At 41.0% G+C, this 23,989-nt stretch overlaps 1 protein-coding gene across 1 annotated transcript; it reads left to right on the forward strand.

Moving 5' to 3' along the window:
• The first annotated feature begins 305 nt into the window (after nt 1-305).
• slc7a1a (solute carrier family 7 member 1a) lies at nt 306-22,550 on the forward strand. Its single transcript, XM_073478876.1, has 13 exons — nt 306-468; nt 9,487-9,756; nt 9,860-10,042; nt 10,154-10,312; nt 10,550-10,727; nt 11,247-11,380; nt 12,697-12,919; nt 13,550-13,689; nt 16,033-16,135; nt 16,638-16,843; nt 16,978-17,129; nt 17,223-17,331; nt 18,142-22,550. The coding sequence occupies exons 2-13, from the start codon at nt 9,570-9,572 to the stop codon at nt 18,324-18,326; spliced, it is 1,959 nt and encodes a 652-aa protein (XP_073334977.1). The 5' UTR covers nt 306-468; nt 9,487-9,569; the 3' UTR covers nt 18,327-22,550.
• Nucleotides 22,551-23,989: the final 1,439 nt, after the last annotated feature.

Consider the following 23,989-nt stretch of genomic DNA (forward strand, 5'->3'; position numbering starts at 1 on the left):
GGAGAATGACCACTGAATTGGAAGTTTCTGGGGGTTCAGTTTTCGACTAGAAAGTGAGGTTCAGTGTGCGACTTTTTGTGAAAGTTCTTCAAAATTGCTGATTCTCTTACCTCGTCTTATTATCAACAGTCCAGACAATCCTGACAATTAGAAAAACGTATTAATTTGTTGTTGATTTCAGCCAGTTGCCACTTGTGGCAGCTGGTCAGTACTTGCTGTTGCACAACTGCAATGAGCGGGCGGGGCTGCTGTTTGCCTCTGTATCCCCTCCTCCATCTGAACGCGCTAAACGGCAACCCGAGACCTTAAATTCTTCCTGCCACCTATGGAAAGAGACGTTTAACTCCGCCGACCACCGTGCCTCGACGCAGTTTTGGTTTTCCTAAGTTCTAACTTTTTTAAGACTTCTGGAGGAAATTATCACTTATCTTGGATCACTGCTTCATGCGCTCTCGCAGGATATACAAGGTAAAGAACTACTCATACAACTGCTACGTAGCCACATGCATGTATATGTTCACTGAAGGTATAGTTACTAACTTGTTAGTGTCTGTACTCCGTGATAGAAGGCTTTCTTGTGACACACACTGTAGGTAGAGCGCTGTAAGGACAAGCGTGTCCGTGCGTAAAGTTGGTTGCTGCGCGATTCCGTGAAGCACATGCTCGTTTCGCTCAAACCCATTTTAACTGCTTCATGCTGCTAAGAGCTGCTGTTTTCTGCAGCATGCTCGTGGAAGAATCCCACAACTGCATTGCATAATTTCTTATACATGCAACTCAACATTGGGCTTGATTCTAAATGTACGGGTCTGATTAAAGTGCATTGTCTGCAAGCATGGTCGTGTAATGTGAGAAGGGCAATTCCTGGAATGTGTTAAGACTTTTTGTTAAGGCTTTGGCTTAGTGTAGTCTGTCCACAGAGGGCTGAGAATGAGGATGATGTCAGGAAGGTGGCTCTTGTCTGGACTGGAGTGAAAGCAGCAAGTGGTCACAAACAGGAGAAAGCCAACAAAGAAAAACATCCAATGAAGCAAAAAAGTGTTAAGAACTCCCCTTCAGAGTTGAATTGTTCTGTCTTAACTCATAGGAAAGTAAACTTGCCTTAGCTTTTGTCTAATTTTAAACCTAACCAGGGTCCAGACTAAGTCTTTGCACTGGTGTGTCCAATTATACAATTTAATTGCATTTTTTAACACACCTTAGTGATTAAAAACAGGAATAAGGGTGCAGATACATGTTTTTTTCTTTCTTTCACAAGAAGAGATTGTTACAACCTCAGTTGTTAAAAAAACCCAATAAAAATTGTCCAGGTTGACAAGTTGTGCTTGATGAATAAATCAACTTCAAATATTATTGCGGTGTTATACATTTACAGATGACATGTTCATAGGCTAATATTTCTTCAAAGGCAACTGTCTAGTTACCCAGTTGGTGTTTGTTTAAAAAAAGATAAGATAGGCCACTCTTTTTAAAAAAAAAGAAAATCAGAACTGATCAATATCAAGTGCAACAGTGCAATTAATGAAATGTTAAAGGTGCACTTTGTAGTTTTGGGGAAGAAATTTTAATCAGAAGAGAAAGATCTGCATTGACTGATTTTTATCTTTTATTCTATGCCTTAACAAACTAAATAAACAAACTCTTCATTTCTTTTCAATAAACTGACCTGAAAAGACAACACAATTTCATACCGTTTTACTTTGTTTATATGTGGCGGACCCTGCCACCTTTCCATCTTCAAACAGTGTACTGGGACCTTATTTTCCTCTGAGAACAGCTTGTTTATTTAGTTATGGAAAAAATAAATATTCCTGAGTTTGAATTGTTACCCCATTAATATTGCAAATATTAAAATTATGAGTTTGAATGTCTTCTCCAAAGCTACATAGTGCCCCTTTAAATTGCACTTGAATGATTTTTAGGTGCATGAAACCAAAAAACTGTGGAGCCCCGCTAACAAGTCAACATTTTAACCGCCAATGTTTTGCAGGTAACACTCTCATATAAACTCCAGTTATTAGCTCAAGTGTTGTGAAACGGTTTGAAGTGGCAGTAAAAAAAAAGGTCAAACCTACTGCAGTAAATCTGTTTCAGTAAAACAGTCAGAAAATGTAGTGTCAATCATCGTAGCTCAAACAGCAGTCCAGTTGGCTGGGTGGTTTGAAGATATGACTCAAGCTGTCTCTCCTAAATTTTGGCATTTGGAAAAAAAAAAACCTTTGGAAATACACTAATGACACTACATTAGAAATGTTTTGTGTCATCTTTTTTGAAAGTGTGACACTATGGCTTAATTCCCAAATGTAACCACACTTTAAGAATGACCTTTCAGATCCTGATGGCAAGAGTTCAGGCAAGTTCCAGCCAGTCTAACTTTAGCCACCGGTGTGAAAGTGGGTCACTTGTGGGCAAGCTGCTGACTGCAGAGCTCAACATATGTAGCCTATACAAAACGTACTGAAGGGTGTGTGTGGAGGGTTTCCAGGTTCACTGAGATTCTAGGGCTTCGTATTTCCTCTTTGCTGCACTTTAGGCCTAAATCTTTGGTTGCCTGTTTGCTTAATACCCGCATAAATTTGTATTTTCTCCGAACAGTGTGTTGCTTTTGCTTACACTCAACGTTACAGTGACACAAGTTGCAGTTGGTGGTTTTTGACTTTGACTCGTCAGAGCAGTGTGCACAATGTAAGCGACTGCTGCTGCAGTAAATAGATGGCAGTGTGTACAAAACATGGATCAGGAGCATATTACGATGTTGGGTAACAGCAATACACACACACACACACACAACGTGTACTCACGCTTACGGAAGTGATTATCCCCTAAAATCGAAACAGGTTGAGATTCCAAGATTGAATTTTGTTTTTCAGCAGGCAGTGATGCCCTGGACCAGCTTTTTAATTGACAAACTGTAAAGTAACAATGTAAATATTCTCTCAGGGGATCATGTATGGAATAAAAACTAAATCTGTATTTTTAATGTGTAAATAATATGTTGGACATGGGATGATGCGAAAATTTCAAGTCACGATCATCCTGCCCAAAATAATTGCGATTTAACAAATATTTAGGCATTTCAGAATTAATCAAGAAACCAATCCATGACTGTACTTTATCAAGCTATAAGGCTTTTTCAAGTCACTCGTGAAGATATTAACAATTATCCCAATTCACAACTATCCTGATGTTTTTTTTTATTTTTACCATGATCCGGTCCCATCCCTAATGATACTGTCGATTAACATGATATTGGAAAGCAGGATTGGCGCATTTTCTTTTAATATATTGGATGTCTCAGATCTTCAGTCCACCCAAATTATCAGCATATAGTCAGCAGAGAAAAAGAAAAAGAATAGAGATATCAGTAAATGTTTTCTGCTTTCCTCTATATTATCGTAGGGTCCCACATTGTTGGCCTAAGTGGTGAAGGGCCTCCAGTGTTTTAGCATCCTTGTTTTCTCTTTGTGGTTCCTACCTATTTGTGTAGTGGAACAGAAAAGAGGTAAAGGGCCAGTCTTTTGCTTTCTAGAGTGTGTGATTATTTCTCTGGTCTTCATCAGGGGAAAAGCATGAGGAGGACTGGTGTCAGTTCAGACAGAAGGAGGGCACTTTGCCAGACATTTGTCCCTCATCATGAGCTAAGAGTTTGACTTTACTGACGCAAGAGATGCTAAACTAAGGTTCTAATGAACTCTTCTGGTAATGCTCAATAGGGAAAATTTATGCCCCGTCATGTTGGTTGAATGTTATTGCCACTTCATTATTTGTTGGTCTTTGTTGCACAGTAACCTTTGCTTCTGCCACAGACTGGCTGACAGTCATTGTTGAAATCCTCATGCATGACAAGTTAAAGGTGACCCGGTGGGGCACTCTTAAATCTGCCACCGTCAAAACACTTTAGTTTACATGTGCAGAAGCAAGGCCAAAACCGTGGTAAATTAGCTGTCTATGTTGATATATGGTCCATAGGGTAAATGAGTGTGTGGCATCATGTTTACACAGAGACATATAGGGCAGGGAACAGATGAGAATTGTCAACAAGTAGCTGTCAACACTTCGCTGTTGCATGCCGTTCTTTCTCCACAGTGAACCCGCCGTCGCGAGCTGGACAAAATGTGCCGTGCAAACAACATACAGTACATTAAATATTTTCTTCATTCCTCCAACATAATGGAGCATAAATCGATGAGAGGAACAGCCGGAGAAACAAAGCTGCTTGTGTGCACTTCTTAAAGTGGAGCTCTGTCAGGCCGACTCTGCTGACCTTCTTCTGTGAAGTATTTCTTTTTACATCTGCTGTTTATTCTGTTTTTAGGCGATGCACATCATCAATTTACTGCCATTAAAGAAATCACTTTACTTTGTAGTGCTTTTGAAAAGGGCTCCAGGCCTTCCTAAATGTCAAGCAGTGTCTCATTCACGGTCTACTTTCATTGGTTGTGCGCGATCACACCCCCCTTCCTGTTCATCCACTCCCTTCCAGTGACACTGGCACAGCCTCTTCTTTCTTCGCTTTCTTCACATCTCATCTGCCAAATCATTCTTAAACTAACAGCAGGTCGTGTACATGTACTGTGTGTGCCTGTCTGTACACTCAGTGAGAAGAGACTGTGCTTTCTTACACTACACTTTTGAACCCTTGATATTTATCCATGTGCTATTACTGTGCAAATATATGCAAGATATATATACAAATACAAGAGAGGGTAATGCCTGTGCACTTAAGACAATGTTTAAATCCCACGTGGCTCTTCATCAGGTCAGACTGTGTATATGATATAATATAATGTGTGTATACATAATAAACTGAAGGGTTAATGTCCCTTAATGGATGCGGCAGTCATTTGAATCCAGAAACATCGTATATAATAGTTAAAAACGCACCCTTTTTCTGCAAAGTGAACTTTGTTTAGTTAGTTTAGTTTTTTGACACATACATTTGGCCCATAATACTAATATACTTTTACTAAAGTAAAGTTTTAAATGCAGGACTTTAACTTTTAGTTGACTACTTTAACAGGGTGGTATTAGTACTGTGTTAGTTACTTTACTTCTTCAACCATTGCTTGCATGCATGACTCACACCAATGCACAGGCTTGTCTGGATGCAGCCACCAGTTACCAACCCTTGCTGCAGCACATTTCTGTTGTATAGAGCTGCTGCTTTTCGAGATAAACTGAGTTACTGTGACTGTTTGCATCTGTGATCATATGAGTTTACAGGCATCCAGAGTTATGACTGTAAAAATAGATGTATTAAGGTTTTCACGGTTAGCTAATGCTAATACATTTTGACCGAGCTCGTGTGTGCATGTGTGTGTGTCTGTGCCGCTTGGAATAGCCGAGCCATGTGATTCCTCCAGATTCTATTTCAGAACGGCGGCCGTCAAACGCTCTGCAGTCTTCACAGCAGCTTGACGAATAGTTAACAAATCTGTCTTTTAATCCCCTGTATCTGTCAGACTTTCCTCACAGATCGACAGGTGAAGCCCATCTGACCTGTAGACGGTTTCAAGTGAGTACTCAATGGAAGTCATGCAGGAACAGCCCGCTGCCATTTAAACATTGATTTGCAGCATTTACGCATATGGTTGGTTTGAATTGTCAGATTTTCTCACGGTTAAGGTGTCATTATTGGGTCTGATGAATTTGCATTGACAGGTTTGACTCAGCAGTTGCACAACCTGTGTACCCACGTCAGTGAGGGGTCATGTGGTTCATATGGGCTACTTTCTTCTGTGTTTGCATGCATGCATATGTGTGTGTATGTGTGTGTGTGTGTGTGTTCTTTCCGGTAAGCACTTTACGATTACCTGCGGAATTTGAGTAGTATTTTCTTTCTAAGCTTTTCTTAATGAACTTCCAGGGTTTTAAAGTAGCGCGGGGCACGAGCCGTTATCTGGGTAGAGTAATAATCTCACAGACTCAGCAGTCAATCCTGTAATCTAACGGATTATTTGTGTAACAGCTGTTTTCCTTTGTTTTGTTTTCTTTAACACATGAGTGAAATATCTTGAAATGTGCTCTTAATTTGCTGCACGTCTGCCCTTCCTAAGCAGTTACATGTTCTCTATGTGAAATGTAGACTGTATTAACAACTTTGAAGTATAGTCTTGTTCATTATCGATTTAATATGTCTTTTTTTTTTCTCTAGTCTATAAATTGACCAGTGGCTACAGCACTAATTAAAAGCCGTTATCACATTGTAGGCTCCTAATGACGGGCAATACGAGTGCCTGCGCCTGTGTCATTCTTTCCACACCGTTTCTAAAGAACGTCCAGCAAGCGTCCCTGCTGTAATGTTACACCATTCAAGATCAATGACCCCGAGCAAACAATAGTGACCTCTACACCACTAAATAGCAGCTGCAAATGGGAGCGACTGAACTTAATGTCTTCCAACTTGTGTTGTCCAGCTCCTTAAAGGCGTAGTTTGGGTTTTCTGAAGTGGAATTGACAGAGTTTTATTTCTCTTTCGTTTTACCTCGCAGAACACAGGAGTTGCTGGTCTACCACTGTCTTGGTCGGTTTGTAAGTTTGTGTTATTGTGGGACTTCAGTAAGCCCAAACTAACCCTTAACACACAGAGGTCCCACAACAACAGTAGACCAGCAACTCCTGTATTATGGGAGGTTAAATTACTGTTTTTTCTCAAAGGAGTCTGGTGCCCTTTAAAAAAGAGCATCGACAAATATTACAGCTTCAGTTTCACATCAGAAAGAGCTGTCTGATGGCAAGGTATAGCTGTGAAAATATTATAGATAAGATACACTTAAACTAATTTTGACTATTTTAAGTTGAAACATGCTGCCTCCATCCACTACAGTACACTGCTTAGCTTCCTACACCATTACTCCTGCTGATTCACCAAACTGGGGGCCTGCCGACCGCCATCTACTGTAGGTAATGCCAAAGATGACTATTAATACTGTATGTACCTCATACAACCGTACTGCAAAACTATCTCTTTAATGAAATAAATTGTTTTTTTAATGTATCAGGGAAGTTTTTTGAAGCTTGTTATTGAAGCTGTTGTTTTAATATTCAGTATTTTCATTTTATAAGCTATTTATGAGCTCAAAAGCTAATGTGGCTGCTCGCTGGTTGTGGCATACAACAGTTCTGTAAGTGCTGTGTTTTCAGTGACTGATCTTTATGTAACCACTATATTTTTTCACATGTGATCTAATAGGTCAGGTTGGGAAGTTGTATCTGAGCCTGTTTTTTTTCTGGATTGAACAACCTACAAGGTCATTACCTTTGCTTACCCTCACGTGGAAGTTTCCATGAGGCGTGACATGGCTGTTGCAATGTCCACATGATCTTTCTGGGTTTACGTCCTCATGTCAGTGGGCTCTGGACTGGTTCCATTATCTGGAAATGGGTCACGGTGTTATCCTGCTGCAAAACACATCCCAGTCTCTCTTCTATGGGACATACCACTGGACTTCTTCCAGACCGGCACTACTTAACTTTGCTGCAGCACATTGTTTATACCCCCTCCCTTCTTTTTTTCCCCCCCTTTCCACTCCTCTGTCTGCCCTGTGTATTTTTTCTCTTTCCAAATATCAAGTATTACTGCTCAGTATGTGAGCTCAGCACTGGGGAATGTGCATAAGATGTTGGACAGGCTACTGACACTGAGAATCCTCTCAGCTACCACTTACAGCTGCTTTTGGCCTCCAGACTGCATTGGCTGCTCGTTCCTTCCTTTCCTCTGTTTTAAGTATTTCTATGACCACACACTTCTATTTTAATATCAGTATATGTATATGTGTGCCTAAAGTCAGAAAGTAACATGTTATTATGTCAAAGACATAGATGTATTGTGTTGCAGAGATGTCTACTGAAGTTAGCACGCTAACCAGCTAGCCTCATCCTGTCTTGTAATACCACTTTGATGTGCTAGTATATCCCCCGTACTTTTAGCTGGGATATGTTTGCGAGCGGCAAGTTAGCTAGTTAGTCTAATTAGAAAACAAAATAAACTTGCCAAATGTCAAGAAAGGAAATACTCTATTTTTAATGGAGCGCCACAGGTACGAGTCCTAAAACTAACTTTACAACTTATACATTAAAACATTTTTAGTTGGTGTGTACTACAGTGTAGTAAGACGCTTAGTGTTGGTGACATTGAAGTCATACGACCGCAGTGTAGTATGTTTATAGCCTAACATTAGCTTTTTACTTCTGGCCATTTCATTTACACTTCATAAATCATAAAAATGGTGTTTATCTGTGAAGTATCATAAACTTGTGTTCAAAATCCAATTTAAAAATCACATAGGCTTTTTTGGAGGGAACTAAGGCGATGCTAACTTCCGGGCAAGCCTACAAAAATATGTCATCCCTACACCACTCTCGCCTCATAACCTCATCGTAAAACACATTTCATTGAAATTCAACATAAACTGGATGAAACTAACCAAAACAGTCGTGGCTTGTCTCTCCACAATCAACTCTGGTTTGGTTGAAATAAATACTTTAATCACAGAGTAAGATGTGAAAATATTCCAGTTCAACGCGCTGTTTTAACACGCTGACGATGTCCGACTCTCTGTCGCTCCTCCGGCGCTTCATGCCTCTCCTCGCCCCGCCTGCTGTGTCTTCTCATCCCTGAGTCATGAGGAGTCATATAGTCTTGGTCCGGGCCATTGTAAATCACCTGCGTACTGTATCATCTGTCGTCAGACTCACCTCCGTCGTCTCTGCGGCTGTGTTCAGTACCAGTCTGGTCCCCAGCTGTTTTAACCGAGAGGCCAAAATCAAAATTACATAAGACCTGCTTTTTCTGTCTACTTTGGCCATTTTTGCTGTCTTTTAATTATTTTACTTCAGCCCCAGAGAATGGTGGATTGTCCTCATTTGTACTGCAAGACCCAGAGGGAGCTCATAACAGAACAGTCTGAGTACTGTTGGTTTTGTTTCTTCTGCTATGTGTAGGAGTAACGCAATGTGATGATGAGACTCAATGGCATAGTTTCAAGAAAGTGTTTCTGTGCCATGAGTCGGGATTCTGTTTCTTGTCGAACAGTCTGTTAAAGAGCTCTGCGTCCTCTCCTGTGAGATTCGTTGTGTTATGTAACATATGTCTGCGACGTATCCAGCAATAAGATGGATTATCCCTATAGGCCCCCGTTTTTTTTGGCTGGAAGTCACACATTGTGGATTTGGGCTGCATTATGTAACTCCCCAGAAAACACTGTTCTACTTACAACAAGTTTTGTCAAGCACAAGTGAACCCCTTTAACCCAGCGTGGAACACTCCGCCGCTGTGCGACCAGCGTTTGTTGATGTCATTTTGAATGTGGCCTCTGTGTACTTTCACACAGAAACGACACATTGTACAGGCTACTTTAGCTGTGAATTTATTTTGAAAATTGAAATGAACATGTCTATCACAGGGACATTTTAGTACACTAGACAGAGCTGACAACTATAAGTTACTCTCATCCCTTACGTTTTCTCTCCCTCGCCTCTCAATAGGTTGTGTGTGATCTCTCCCCCTCTCCTCCGTGACCTCGAGACCCCGGTCGACGTTCTACCCCTCCCCTCCTCTCCCTGAGGCCATGGTGCTGGGGAACCTTCTGGGTTTTGGGAAGCAGTTGCTGAGGGTGAAGGTGGTGGACTGTAACACAGAGGACTCCCGTCTGTCCCGATGCCTCAACACTTTTGACCTGGTGGCCCTGGGCGTGGGCAGCACGCTGGGCGCTGGCGTCTACGTGTTAGCCGGTGCCGTTGCACGAGAGAATTCAGGTAAGTTAACGTTACTGTGAACGATCAAAAGACGTCCTGAGACATCTTAAAGCCTCTAATCATATGATATGCATTGCCCCCCCCCCCCACCCTCCCCCCACAGGTCCAGCTATTGTGCTGTCTTTCCTGATAGCAGCCTTAGCCTCAGTGTTGGCTGGTCTGTGCTATGCTGAGTTTGGAGCCCGAGTTCCCAAGACAGGCTCGGCTTATCTTTACTCCTATGTGACTGTAGGAGAACTCTGGGCCTTCATCACTGGATGGAACCTCATCCTCTCCTACATCATTGGTAAACTTCACTCAACTACTATGAGAGAAACAGAGTGAGAGGATAAGAGAATAGAATAAAGCTTGAGAAGACCTCACAAGATCTACCTCAACTGGTTTTTCTCCGTCGCAGGTACCTCGAGTGTGGCCCGTGCATGGAGTGCTACCTTCGACGAGTTGGTAGGGAAACGCATAGAGCTGTTCTGCAGAGAGAACATGGCCATGAAAGCACCCGGTGTACTGGCAGAGTACCCTGACGTGTTTGCTGTTCTCATCATAATCACTCTCACTGGTAACAACACTTCGTTCTTTCTTTCTGACCCGTTCTAACCCTAACCCTGCACAAAGAGAAGAGCGTGCTTTATCTTTGCCAGTATGCAGTCATTCATTCTTGAACTTGTAATAGTTGACATTGCTGCAGTGGCATATATTCACAAAAGATACTTAGTTGATAGATTTCTGTACAAAAACGCTCCAGTCTCAGTCTTTAATTGTTCCTTTTCTTTTCTTTGCCTTCTCCATTTCTAAGGTCTGCTGGCATTTGGGGTCAAAGAGTCAGCGATGGTGAACAAGGTTTTTACCTGCATCAACATCCTAGTGTTGTCGTTCATGGTGGTCTCCGGTCTGGTTAAAGGTACTTTGAAGAACTGGCAGCTGGACCCTGAAGAGATCCTGCATCCTAATCACACCAGTAACTCCAGCGTCAAGTAAGAACATGGACGTACACATTCGCTTCACACGTCAAGGACATTCGGTGAAACATCCTGTTATACTTGATCAGGGGCCCCAGTACAGAAACATTTATTAACTATCTTAAGCTTCAAAGATAGGAAAATCCTTTATCTTCCTATTACAGGAGCAATGTGGACACTCTTTTAATAATTTAATATTTAAATTGGCACTCCTCCTGTCCTGCCTGTACCCATGACAACAGCTGTCTCACTTCAATTGTCACTGACATTAAACTCTTGACCAGTGGAAAAGGGGTACAACAGGCTTCTCCAACACATTAAAATCGGTGTTGGCTTCTGTCATACCAAAAATCCAAAATTTTATCCTAAACTGAGATTAATACGATGTCAGACAGAAGAATTTTCTGTAATGAGGCCCCTGATCTACATGTTCCGACTTGTGGGTCACTTGCTACATTTTGTATAACTTGTGCTAACTAATACCTTAAAACCATGCTGATTTCATTTATTTATTTATTTTTTGTCGCTGTTCAGTGTGACAGACATCCTGCCAACCACAGAGCGTTTAGGAGTGGGCGGCTTCATGCCGTTCGGTTTCACAGGCGTCCTGTCAGGAGCTGCTACCTGCTTCTATGCCTTTGTCGGATTCGACTGCATTGCCACCACAGGTCAGTCCAGGGTGAAAGACCCTGTTGGCCCTGTTCTTTTCTAGTTCCACTTCTCGTATCTCTTCCACTGGCTTAAGCGTATGTTTCCACTTTTGGGGGGTTGGGGCTGAGGGCTGGTGTAACTGAAACTGGAGTTGGAACCATTTCAATGCCAAGCCTGTCTAAACATCCAGGAGTGTTACATAAGAGGGGCAGAGCAGAGAGAAAAGACGCAGTTTTGTGTGTTTGGCCTAATTTCGCTCTCGGTTAAATGCCAAGCACTGTAATGTAGGTTAGGGGCGTAAATCATGATATAAGGGTTTCTGAAGTTTGTGCAGATCTACACCTGCGAATGGGTGTGTGTCTTCATGTAGTTCTTTTTAATCCATTCAATTCCTCTGGGTCCTGTAATAGCTGGAGCGTTTCTCCCGACTCGCCTGCTCCCTGGCCCCCTAGCTTTTCCCACCTCTCTTTTTCCTGGATTCTAATTGGCTAGCATGAAGTTAACCCTGAGTGATTGCTTGAGTTTGGCTTGTAGGGGCAAGTCTGTCTCACGCACACTCCTAGGCAGCTGAAAGCCATTATATTATATCATCTGTGTGTGGGTTCATGTATTCTGGCTAGCTAGAGTTAAGTTGGCGTGAAGCCATCATCCCCTCCCCCTCAATACACCACACACACACACACACAGTAAACACACTTACATCCACACAACTGTCACACTTATGAACCCCAGCCTCCCAGTAATCTAGGGCCAATCAGTAGCTGTCACCTGTCATAAATAGATGTGTAGAAGAAAGGATCCAGGCAGTGTTTTACGCACTCCATCGTCGCGGTGTGATTTCACTGCAGAACAAGACGTGAGTGTTTGCCTGAGGAGCTCTGTTGCGTAATCACCTGCAGCTGAATAGCTGGGTGTTTCAGTCTTTTGGGTGCACAGAGAAAATAAGCTCCTTGTTCAATTTGTTTGCAGTGTACCCGGAATTTTGTTCCTAAATACATGTTTGTCCATTTTTCCATGTTTACTTGAATTCAGCCAAAATGACCGTAAAAGATAGAATGGTGAGTTCTTAGGGACACTGAACGTCTGAACTATGTGACAGTTACCTGCTGAATACATCATCAGCACTCTGCAGTCAAATTACCAATACAGAGGTCTCAGTCGAAGGTGGGGATCTGATGTGTCCCATTTCTTTTTTTAGCTATATTATTGCAAATGACATATTTATTCAGGTCACAAAGCAAAGCCAAAAAGACTTCAGAATGATGTGATATTCCAGCTAAAGTAATAAAGCGGTTTCGCCTTTAACTGTGCCTGTTCACTACCCACACCCTAGGCGAAGAGGTGAAGAATCCCCAGAGAGCCATCCCTATCGGCATCGTATCCTCGCTGCTCATCTGCTTCGTGGCGTACTTTGGTGTTTCTGCCGCCCTCACCCTCATGATGCCGTACTACCTGCTGGACAGCAACAGCCCTCTGCCTGTGGCTTTTAACTATGTCGGCTGGGGAGGAGCCAAATACGCTGTAGCTGTAGGCTCTCTTTGTGCTCTGTCTACAAGGTAAGCGGTAACACACCGGCATTAGTCTGCCATTGGTTTTAAATGCATGCTCATGTACTGTGGTTCTCTGTCTCAGATAAACATGCACACACACACATAGTCATTTCTCTGTGTGTCTCGGTGCGTGCGTGAACATCTGAGTATATATTTAACTTCGGAAGGCACTTGATCCCTTCGCTAAAAATAAGAGCACTGCTCAGAATATATTGTAGCTCCAGTGTATGTATGCGATTATGTAACACTAAGTCATGTCCAGCTGCATTTTTTGATTAATATTCAGTTTTTAATGGTTTTATAAGTACATACATACTTCATTTTGCACATATTCTGAATGCCTATTGCTTTGATGCATAATTATAATGAATAATTATGAATTATATGCGTCCTTTATTTAAAAATGTTTGCATGGTATATTTAAGGTCAGATTAATACAGATGTATGCTTCCTGTTCCTGCATGTCACTCTTATTCTACCATGTATGTTATGCACAATGTGTACATTATATTGTGTAATTGTACTGTATGATGTTCCCTGTATATGTGAGCTGGTGTCTCTGTTCATGTATGTTCCACTGCATTCTTGTGGGTGTAAGTGTGGATACTATATATCCTGGTCTTCCCCCTCTGGTAGCCTGCTGGGTTCTATGTTCCCTATGCCGCGTGTGATCTGGGCTATGGCCAACGATGGGCTGCTTTTCAAGTTCATGGCCGAGATCAGCCCTCGCACCAAAACCCCGCTAACTGCAACCCTCACCTCTGGTGCAGTGGCAGGTGAGACACTAACACGCATGATTTAAAACAAGCATCCATGTTCACTGAGGCTTCTTTTCATGCTGCTGGAAATCAGCACTCCAGCGTGAAAAGGCATCACAAATGGTTTGTGATCTTGTCTTACATGGCCAGGTGTCTTTGTTATTGGTTAAGGTAGTCCAGGTCATACTGTGTCATTCTTCTAGCATGTCTCAGTGGCTAGACTTTGTTTGTTATTGAACTTAATAAGACCCAATATAACTGCATGCTGAAGTAACCAAAGATGTTTACATTGGAACAGAGTAACAGCATGTAGGAGAGGAGGATTTTGCATGCTGGCATTTGAATATCGCCGGACGTGTGTTCCGTTGACAGTTCCCCCGCCCCAAATCCGCAACTTATATTTGCTTCCTTTCACTAATTCTTCCCCATTCTGACCTACTAACCTCTTTCAATTCTTCCTTTCCTGTTGTTCCTTTACCCTACACCTACAACTGTCATCCCAATCTGACGTTTCCTTCCACACCCACCTTCCAACCCCCAGTCTGTTGGGTTCCATGTTTCCCCTACCCCGTATCATCTTTGCCATGGCTCGGGATGGCCTACTCTTCTCCTTCCTGGCCCGCGTCAGCGAGAGGAAATCCCCCATAACCTCCACTGTGGCCGCCGGGGTTATGTCTGGTAAGATGAAGAGGGAATGCAAAATAAGGAGGGTGAGGAAAATAGAGACCTGTGTTTGAGGACAGGGGAGGGAAGAAGGGAATTAAGATTCATTATTGGAAGAGTTGCTTAATCATTATGTGCGATCATTTAATCATGTATATTTTAAAAAAATTTGCTACTGAAATTTCTTTTTGAGTGTATTGTTGCAGATGTAGACTTAGACTAAACTTAGACTTCACTTTATTGATCCCGTTGGGATAACTCCCTCAGGGAAATTGAATTTCCAGCAGCATACAGTTCACAATAAACTAACAAAACACAATAGAATACAATAAAAATAAAATAAAATAAAATAAAATAAAATAAAATAAAATAAAATAAAATAAAATAAAATAAAATAGGATAAGTAAAATAAAATAAATATAAATGTAGAGGACTGTATATGTGTTATTGTACAGAAATTATTGCACGAAAGTAAGAGTGTCCAGGTATGTATGTGAATAAATAGATAAATAGATAAATAAGTTATTGCACAGTGACACAGTATTGCAGTATTGCCGGCTATCTATTTCCTCCTCCCCCCAAGTGAGGAGATGTACAGCCTGATGGCATGAGGGACAAAGGAGTTCTTAAGTCTGTTGGTCCTACACTTGGGATGTAGTTACTAACCTTTTCTTCGTGCGCTTGCTGCTGCCACTTAATGCATATGTTTTGATTTGAGTCCTACCTATGACAAACATGATAGTGATCTGTACACAAAAAGTCCACAGCCGTGCTAGCAGCTCTGTGAGGATGTTCTACACTGCAGTTGCCAGAGCTAAATGCTAATGTCACCATGCTTATATCCTTACAATGACGATGCTTAAATGCTGATGTTCATTTTTGTTTTTTAAGACAGTTTTGCCTAGTTCTGCCCACTATATTGTGATTGGGTAGTACTTGTCGTTCGGCCAGAAAACTTTCTGGCATGTTGCCTGTTTATTTTTATATTAAAAGGAAAGTTGACATTATTTTCATTTTTGTATCATCATTTTCCATTTTCAGTTGCAGTTTGGTAAGGTCTATCCAAAACTACTTGGTTAGGTTGAGTAAAAAAAAAAAAACCTAGTTAGGTTGAGTCAACAAAACTACTTGGTTAGCTTTAGTCAACAAAACTACTTGGTTAGGTTTAGTCAACAAAACTACTTGGTTAGCTTTAGTCAACAAAACTACTTGGTTAGGTTTAGTCAACAAAACTACTTGGTTAGGTTTAGGCGACAAGACTTCTTGGTTAGGATAAGTCAACAAAGTAGCCTACTAAGGTTTAGGAAAAAGATTGTAGATGAGGTGAAAACAGAGCCATAGAGTAGAAATAATAAAAAAAAGTAGACCCTTGCATGGTCGAGTAGAGTCAACAAGTATTAGCCAGTCACATCACACTAGGGCAAGACTTGGCAAAACTGACTTGGGGGAACACAATTGTGTGCACTGTTTCGCAGATTTAATGTTGACCATGTTTTCCATCTTAGTTTAGAGTGTTAGCTAGCTCGCATAGCTAAAAAACAATGATCATACAAGACCTACATTTTAACCCCATACATGTTAATGAAAGATGAGAGATCTTGAAAACACACTGTGAACCTTTCAATTCATTACAGTGATAAATGTACAAATGTATTTTTCACTTTCCAACTCTCTTTTTTCTTTCTTGTTTTTTGAAAGCTATCATGGCATTTCTGTTCGACCTGAAGGACCTGGTGGATCTGATGTCAATAGGGACGCTGCTGGCCTATACGTTAGTGGCTGCCTGTGTCCTGGTGCTCAGGTCAGTGGGGGGGACTTCAGTATATAGAGTTAATCCAGGGACACTGGGTTTGCACCTGTCAATGTTTTTCATGAGCTGTCAAAACTCCATGCATGAATGCGAGGTGGAACTCACACTGGCAAGTGGTCAGCGAAGTAAAGTAACGTCCATGTTGGCGTTGGTCCAGAGACTCAAACACTCTATAGTTCGATTACCGCCTTCCTACAGCTGCATATGTTTGTATCTCTTTTTAGCAAGCAGTGAAACCCAGCCCGACATCCATGTTGAAAGCAGTTTCATACTCTACCAGGAAAATTTTGACTCTTGCCAAAAATGTGTCTCCAGCTGACATTACAGTATGATTGACATTACTCATAAGGAGGTTTATTGTGCACTAGTGTTGCAATATGCGCTCCTTATCACTTGATTACCACTGGGACTACCAACTAATTTAATTGATGCAAATAAAAAGTAAGAAGTTAAAGTGGTAAAACGGCTTTATGTGCGTATTTGACTGTGCCAGGTACCAACCTGAGCAGCCCAGTCTGGCGTATCAGATGGCGAATACCCAGGAGGAGGTCGAGCTGAGCGACGGCATTAGTGCTCCCAGTATGGGCATCCTGCCTGGTATGGAGGAGAGGTTCAGCTTCAAGACCCTTTTGTTCCCAGACAACCCTGAGCCATCCACACTGTCGGGATTCGCTGTCAACATATGTGCCTCCATCATGGGTAGGTGATGACATTGATACAGCATTAGAACGCAATAAATAAAAAGAAATTGGTTTGAGATCAGTAGTCTGTGTTAAGTTGCAATTCTCCAAAGTTACACATGAAATAAAATAAAAACATACCTACATCTGCAGGAGCGTTGATCTTGGCGTTCAGTATACTGGCAGTGCAGGGAGGCGCTGCCGTTTGGAGCGTCATAGGCCTCTGTGTCATCTTCATGGCGTGTCTTCTCCTCACCTTTATCATCTGGAGACAACCTGAGAGCAAGACAAAACTTTCCTTCAAGGTTTGATTCCAGAAACCCACTCTGTGTTGTGTAGTATGGATTTAAAGCAGTTTATTAAAGATCGTTTTCTTTCTGTGATGTTGGTCCCTTCAGGTTCCACTGCTCCCCTTCATTCCAGTGATCAGTATGTTTGTCAACGTTTACCTGATGATGCAGCTGGACAGAGGCACTTGGATACGATTTTCTATCTGGATGGCTATAGGTAGGTAGTCTCCATTTCTGTCATCATAAATGGTTTCAGTCCAGCGTTTAAAATGACTTTCTATTTGCAGAAATTCTATTGATTCCTTAAAAGGAAACGGTCTTTTTACTTGACTTTCACTTGAGTGTCTCTGGCTAAAAGGATGGTTGATTTCCTCATCATCCACTTCACCGCTGATGCTCTCAGACTAATTCCATACAGCTGGCACTTTACTTGCTTTCGTAGCTTGAAATAGCAGTCCAACAAAGTGATGGATCAGTGATTCTATTTTGTGATAATAGAACCAATCACAATGTTTGTTTACCATAATGTCCAGGTGTTTAACTACAGTTTATATCTTTAACTTTGATGGTACATTCAGCTAAGAAAATGGCAAAATGCAATTTGGCTGTTATTGCATTATATAATGCAAATTATTTAATGTAAATTGTTTAAAGGTGCAATATGTAAGAATTGCACACCTTAAAAATAAAACCCACAACAAAAAAATCACATTCTATTGATAGTTTTAGTAAATTTTTGAACGTTTTCAACTTAAATTGAACTTTAAATCATTTAAAGGTTGACTATACATTATTCAAATCTACAACCAAGAGAGCTTTTAAGATGCTGTGCTTGTAGTTTGCATTACCTCAGAATTTAAACATAGAGTTTGACCCAAATATGAAATAAAACTAACGCAAAGATTATCTCAAGCTCCAGCAAGACTAGGTCAACATAACCAAAAACTTTAAAACTTTAAAACTTTAAAAAGTCTCATTTTAGTGAGTGTGTTGCACAATGATGTTGTGTCTTGCGCTGCTTTTTCAGGTTTCGTGATCTACTTTGGCTACGGCTTTCATCACAGCAATGAGGCAGCTATGGCCCGCTCGTCTCCAGACACAGAGATGAATGGCTTCAAGCGCGTCCAAGAATCAGAGGCCATGTCACCAGAAAAGGAGGCCTTCCTGCACTACGCTATCGATGCCAGGGAAGATGACGATGGAGATTTGTAAAATCGCATCAGAAAATGCTGCGTACATCTCAACCTGCCCCGACACCAGTCTATCTGTGTAAGAGTATTTTTGAGCCGACAACTCCCAGTCCCTCCCCGGCACTACTCCCTTTTGGGGAAAGTTTATAAAAAAACCTTTGACCTCAAATTCACAAATCTGTGACTTTCCTCTTTGGCTGCTCGGTGGAACAACAGAATTTCTGAAGCCATAATTGACGTTATTTCAGTATTTTGTAACAAGCTTGTTACCCCCTTTAGCTTGGCTTTGAGTTTCAACTACTTGTTATTGCTTGGCTGTTCGAGGGGGGAGGGAAACATATGAGTGTTTCAGGGAGGTTCAGAGATACTGGGAGACCATAACTTTTGTTTCTCTTCATGGGTCGTGTTACTTCTTTGGAGAGTGTCTGGGTTACATCGCTGGCAGTAGGACTATGTGCACATGTGATAACTGCTTTCACCCGGGAAAGTTCAACAGCAGTACATTTATGTCTTCTCTTTCCGTTAAAATCTAAAGACTAGCTACCGTATCAGATGAAACAGTTGGTACACATTCTCATAAACCTGCCAACTCTTATGTAATTGAGGTTGACATGCTGCTCTAACAGTCCTCCCTGACCAGTGAGAGCTTGCACAACACACACTTGGCTTCTCAATGATATAATTACCCTTGTTCACTTGCAGAAAAGGGTGGTCGGGCCACTGGGTGCACGTGTGTAAGTGGGCCGGCAGGGAGCTGTAGCGTACAGTCTCCGTGAGTCCAATTTACAGTCCAAAGGGTTGCATTGAGACCATCTGAGGTACCATGCTTTCTCTTGCAAAAGGGAAAGCCTGGCGTCCTATTGTGGTCATATGGTATAGTTTGAATGCAGGCGTTTGTCTTTGCAGGAAGCAGGCATGAATGATCACAAGCCATGGATCTGGCTGCAAATTACGATGCAGAAACTGCTGTAACAAAATATTGAACATGATATCCTGTTGGATAGTTCCTCACTCTGAGGAGTTATTTGGTTTAAAGCCTACCAGGATCATTTTAAATTGTGTAATGACCGTTGTCAAGATACGCTCATATTTTTGGATTTAATACCCTTGGTGAATATAGGAAATCTGGTATGTGAATCCTGACAGGTGAAAACATTGACAGTTGCTGAATGTCTGTTAATGTAATGTAACAGTAGATCATAGTGGATTTTCACAGTGCTGGCTGCTGTGTCTTTTTGCATCTGTAGCTTGTTACATTTAGTTAGTCCTATCAAAAAAAATAATACAGGCAACTTTTTTTTCTAAAAATGTTCAATTTGGAGTTATGTATTTGTTCTCAATTTATTTTACGCCTTTCCTCATGTTTATTAATGTCGTTTTATTACTCGCTCCCTAAACATGGTCATTTCTAGTGTGCTGTTCAGATTACGAATCTAATTCAAGTTTATATTTACAATTAAGTAAAAGCCTCTGAAGAATTGTCCGAAGCATGGTCTGTCGAAAAGAATCGGTGCAGCAGAAGCAGAGATATCATCTTTTTTATTCCACATATTTCCCTTCCTTGTCAACCTGGCGCCTGCATTACCCACAATGCAACTCAACTGCTGACATTTCGGCACGAGTTTTGGGTGTTGATGCTTGTAGCAGCTAATGATGAGATGAGACGAGGAGCGGGTTACACTCGTAATCTCACTTCTTTTTATACCATTAAAAATACCTTCTTTTTTTTTCATTTTTAAACTACTAGTCTTCAGCTGACTCAGGTGACATCACTTGAGTCAATTTATCAGACTATGCGCTGCTTCCTGTGCGGCTACAAAAGGCTTTATACAAAATTTTGAATGCAGTAGTACTCCCAAAGACTTGTAAACAGACTTTGATGTGTAAAACCGGTGTGTTTTCCTTTGAACAAAAGGTTATTCATTGTTTAAAGGTGCAATATTTAAGAATTGTAGTCGAAAAACATTCAAAAACTAGCTAAAATTATCACAAGAAAGTGAAGAAATAACAGTTTACATTATGGCGTCTATATATTGTGTAGCGGAGATATCTCCTGAGGTTAGCATGCTAACCAGCTAGCCCTAGCCTATTCTGGCCCATAGCTCCTGTGCTCGAGCTCCCGGTCTGCACTGCTCGCTGCGGGAGCTAACAAGCTAACAGCAGCTGCAGTTAGCAGCAGCGAGCAGTTATTCTGGTGACACACTGACCCCTAATTGTTTCCAGAATTAATTTGACAGGATGCCAATTCTTACATATTGCACCTTTAAATGCAGTTATGTTACGTCATATCATTTCCCCATTAGTTTTAACCCTTAAGTGCATTCACTGTAGTTTTGGGAGTCCTTTAAAACAAAAATAGCTGTCTAAAAGTAGAATCATGTATAATCAAGATTGTGTATATAAGATTTTGTTTATATTTCTTGCAGTAAATTATTTGTAAATTGGAGAAAAGGCTTATTTTATGTTGCTCTGTTTGTGTCAGATGTTTTGTTCCTTATATTGTGTTTACAGGATCAGTGCAACTGAAACTTTATCCTCAGGGTTGGCAAAATCACTGCCTTCACCTTACTTCACCTGTTATTGCCTTACTGACAAAAACAAAATGCAGTTATATAACTATGAATATGGGATATTGGCATGGCTGTGACAGAAACAGGTTCCTTGGGGTCAGCCTGTAATGCAGCCTTTCACAGTAAGTTTAATAATGACGTGTGACATCACGTTAAACATCAAGTATCGCTTTCATGAATCATGACTGACTTTTCCAGTGTGCTTAACATGGTAATATACTGCTAAATTGTCACACAAGGAGGTAATTATACTTAAAAAAGAAATATCTACTTTTTAGAAGTTGTTAAATCACAAATTTCACAGATAGTCAAAGAATGTGAAAAATCCTATTTCCCATAATTCTGTTTATTTTCAAAGAAATCTATCTATGCACAGTTTAACATAACAACAATTGACAAGTGATTCATGTTTTATCTTAATGTCCTGTGAATATCCATTATTTGTTTTTTACTGCATGAAATTTACATCAGGTTCCCTGTTGAATCAATACAAAGGGATTCATGTGTATATGAAAATCTATTTTCTGGCATAAGATGTACTTTTTACTTGTTTTTATCCCTCATGTCATGGCAAACCTCAGCTTTTACCATGTATAAAAACCATATGTATACATATCCACTTAGATAAAAAGCAGCTTCTTCTTCTCTTTGATGCTGCTTTGAAACCCTCCTGACCTAAACCTTCCCTTTACATGATGAATGTCACATTATCAAGCTTTTGATGTTTCAAATCCATCACCAGTGTTGTTGACTGTCATTTTACTGTGACTACATCAAGTTCTCAGACCCCCCCTTTTTTTTTTTTTTTGCTTGCCTTTTTCTCGGCCGTTGTTTGCTTTGTGTTTAAGACTGTAAATGCTGAAAAAGCACAAAAGATGTCCGTATGTTTCAGTCTGTCTCTTCAAAGGTTTCTCATTCTGTTATTCATCTCTGTGGTTCAGGTCTCAACGTTGCCTCGCTGAAGAGGAGCAGGAACATTTAATTCTTGCTGCTTTTACACACAAAACTTTTTAAAATTTGGCGATGACAGGTTGTCACGTCAACGGGGCTTTTTTGTGGAGCTTTGTGTAACTGTTCATAGTTTCACACTTACCGTAGCTCAATGACAACAGAGCTATCTCCTTGACAACTGAACAAACGTCATCTGTTTAGGAAGACCATTAGATGCAACTGAAAGCTCCCAAAGAAGCTAGTGAGTGGGCCTTGGGTTTAATTTTTGCATTCAGGTGTTTATGTACAGTATATTTTCAGGTATGCAACTGTTGCCTAAAACAGTTTCTGGGTCTCTGTTAAAGTTCTCAATATTTGTTTGACATGTTTGTTTGTTTTCCTCTCGTTATATTTCACATTATAAGTCATTGTGTGTGGGGATGTGAAATTTCTGTACTTTGGCGCCGCCTTCTGGTAGTATCAGGACCGACCCCGGAATACTGAGAATGAGGGACTGAAAGCAATTCATGGATTATCTTAAAATTTGTGCCCGATCACACAGAAGTCCCACACACTTTAAATTTAATACTCATAAAGCATGTAGCCTTTTGATCCTACAAGTCAAGAATGCCTTGATTGTTTATGCTTGTCTGGTTGTCCGCTTGTCTCCTGTTTTGTCCCTTTTTGTTTAAGATCAGTGTATGTTTCATGCATCACACCTGTAAATAAAATGAGCTTTTCGAAAACCCAGACTCCTTCCTTCTGTGGCCGTTCATGAAGAAATCTACTGATTTAAGACTTTTATTACACTCCTCACATGATCCTATTGACAGGACTATAATGTTTCTTGTGATCTTACAATATGATGAAGCTCAATTCCTTAGCTATGTGGAATTTCTCAGATCTAAAGTTTTTCCTGTCACTTATAAAGAATCTCAAATGGTAACAAATGCTGTCCCTGGTGGAGATCTTTGGCTGATGAAATGCCACTCTGAGAGACGAGATACAAGAATTGGAGCCCTAAATGTATTAATAATATATAAGGAATTATTTCTGCAGCCAAAGGAAATTACTCCATGGTTGAAATGTGTGTGGAACGACCATTTTTCTTATAGTCAGTGGGAAACAAGATGGTTTCTCACATATAAATGTATCCCCCGAGCGTTGAAAGAAGTGCGTTACAAAGTTGTTGATTATATTTATCCCACCAACAAATATGCCTCAAAATTGATCAGAAACAGCTTCCAGCAAAATGCAGCTGAATCAGCTGTTCCTCCACTCGAGGACAGCAAACCTTCAGGTGAAAAAAGGGGCACTGGAGCACACTGATAGATTTACAGCCTTTAATCGTGTTTGGACTTTACTGTGGATTCAGCAGAGTCAGAGTGGACGAAGATACAATTGTAGTCAACCTAGATCATAATGTTGAAAGTACAAATAGTATTGAGAAAAGTAAAAGTAAAAGTGGAAGCCAAGGATGTACTACTATACAATAAAGAAGTTCAGGAGACTGCCAGGTTATCAATTTTCACATCCATAAAGCAGCTCTCAAGGTCTCGCTCATCGTTTAAACCCAGGATCAACTTTAAGAACTAGAAACAGCAAAACGTGCTGATGTGTTTGTGTGTTAAATGTTGTATTTGTATGCATGTGTGATGTCATTGTCAAGTGATGGAGTAAAATGTTGTCCAGCAGGGGGCGCAAATGTGTGAAGCAGGAGCAGGAGGATGCTCTGCCAGGTGTCGGCTGCAGCATCAGCACCGCTCCTCCTCCTCCTCCTCCTCCTCCTGTCCGCAGCATCTCTGTCTCTCTCGCACTGTTTCCTGGCAGTCAGAGAAGGAGGGAGACGGAGCGAAGAGACGCGCTCGTGTTTCGTTTCGCAACTCCTGCATCTGACCGACATTTCTTGAATGCATCAACAGCACAGAAAGCTGGAGGTAAGTCTCACAGCTGGAAACACCCTGCGGTTGTTGTGTTATGTTCGCAACGATGCTTCGCAGGCCGGCGTGAAGACGTGTTTTTTTTTTTTTTTTTTCTGTTTTTTTTTTTGTTTGTTTAGCTTGAAGGATTTGGGTCTTGGTTCTGACTCGGTTCCGGTTCTGATGCGTTTTATTTTCGCCAATAGGGTGCAGCATGCGAAATGTCACCCAAATAAGAGCGACGCGGAAGTTGACCGCACTGTAAG

The sequence above is a fragment of the Pagrus major genome, chromosome 13 (genome assembly GCF_040436345.1).
Source record: "Pagrus major chromosome 13, Pma_NU_1.0".
NCBI classification, from domain to species: Eukaryota; Metazoa; Chordata; class Actinopteri; order Spariformes; family Sparidae; genus Pagrus; species Pagrus major.

What these genes read in the sequence shown, in the direction of transcription:
- slc7a1a (XM_073478876.1), top strand. Translation starts at nt 9,570, where the DNA reads ATGGTGCTGGGGAACCTTCTGGGTTTTGGGAAGCAGTTGCTGAGGGTG. An exon ending in GCCTGTGTCCTGGTGCTCAG is followed by an intron (nt 16,136 to 16,637) that starts GTCAGTGGGGGG and finishes TGACTGTGCCAG; the next exon opens with GTACCAACCTGAGCAGCCCA. An exon ending in AGACAAAACTTTCCTTCAAG is followed by an intron (nt 17,130 to 17,222) that starts GTTTGATTCCAG and finishes TGGTCCCTTCAG; the next exon opens with GTTCCACTGCTCCCCTTCAT.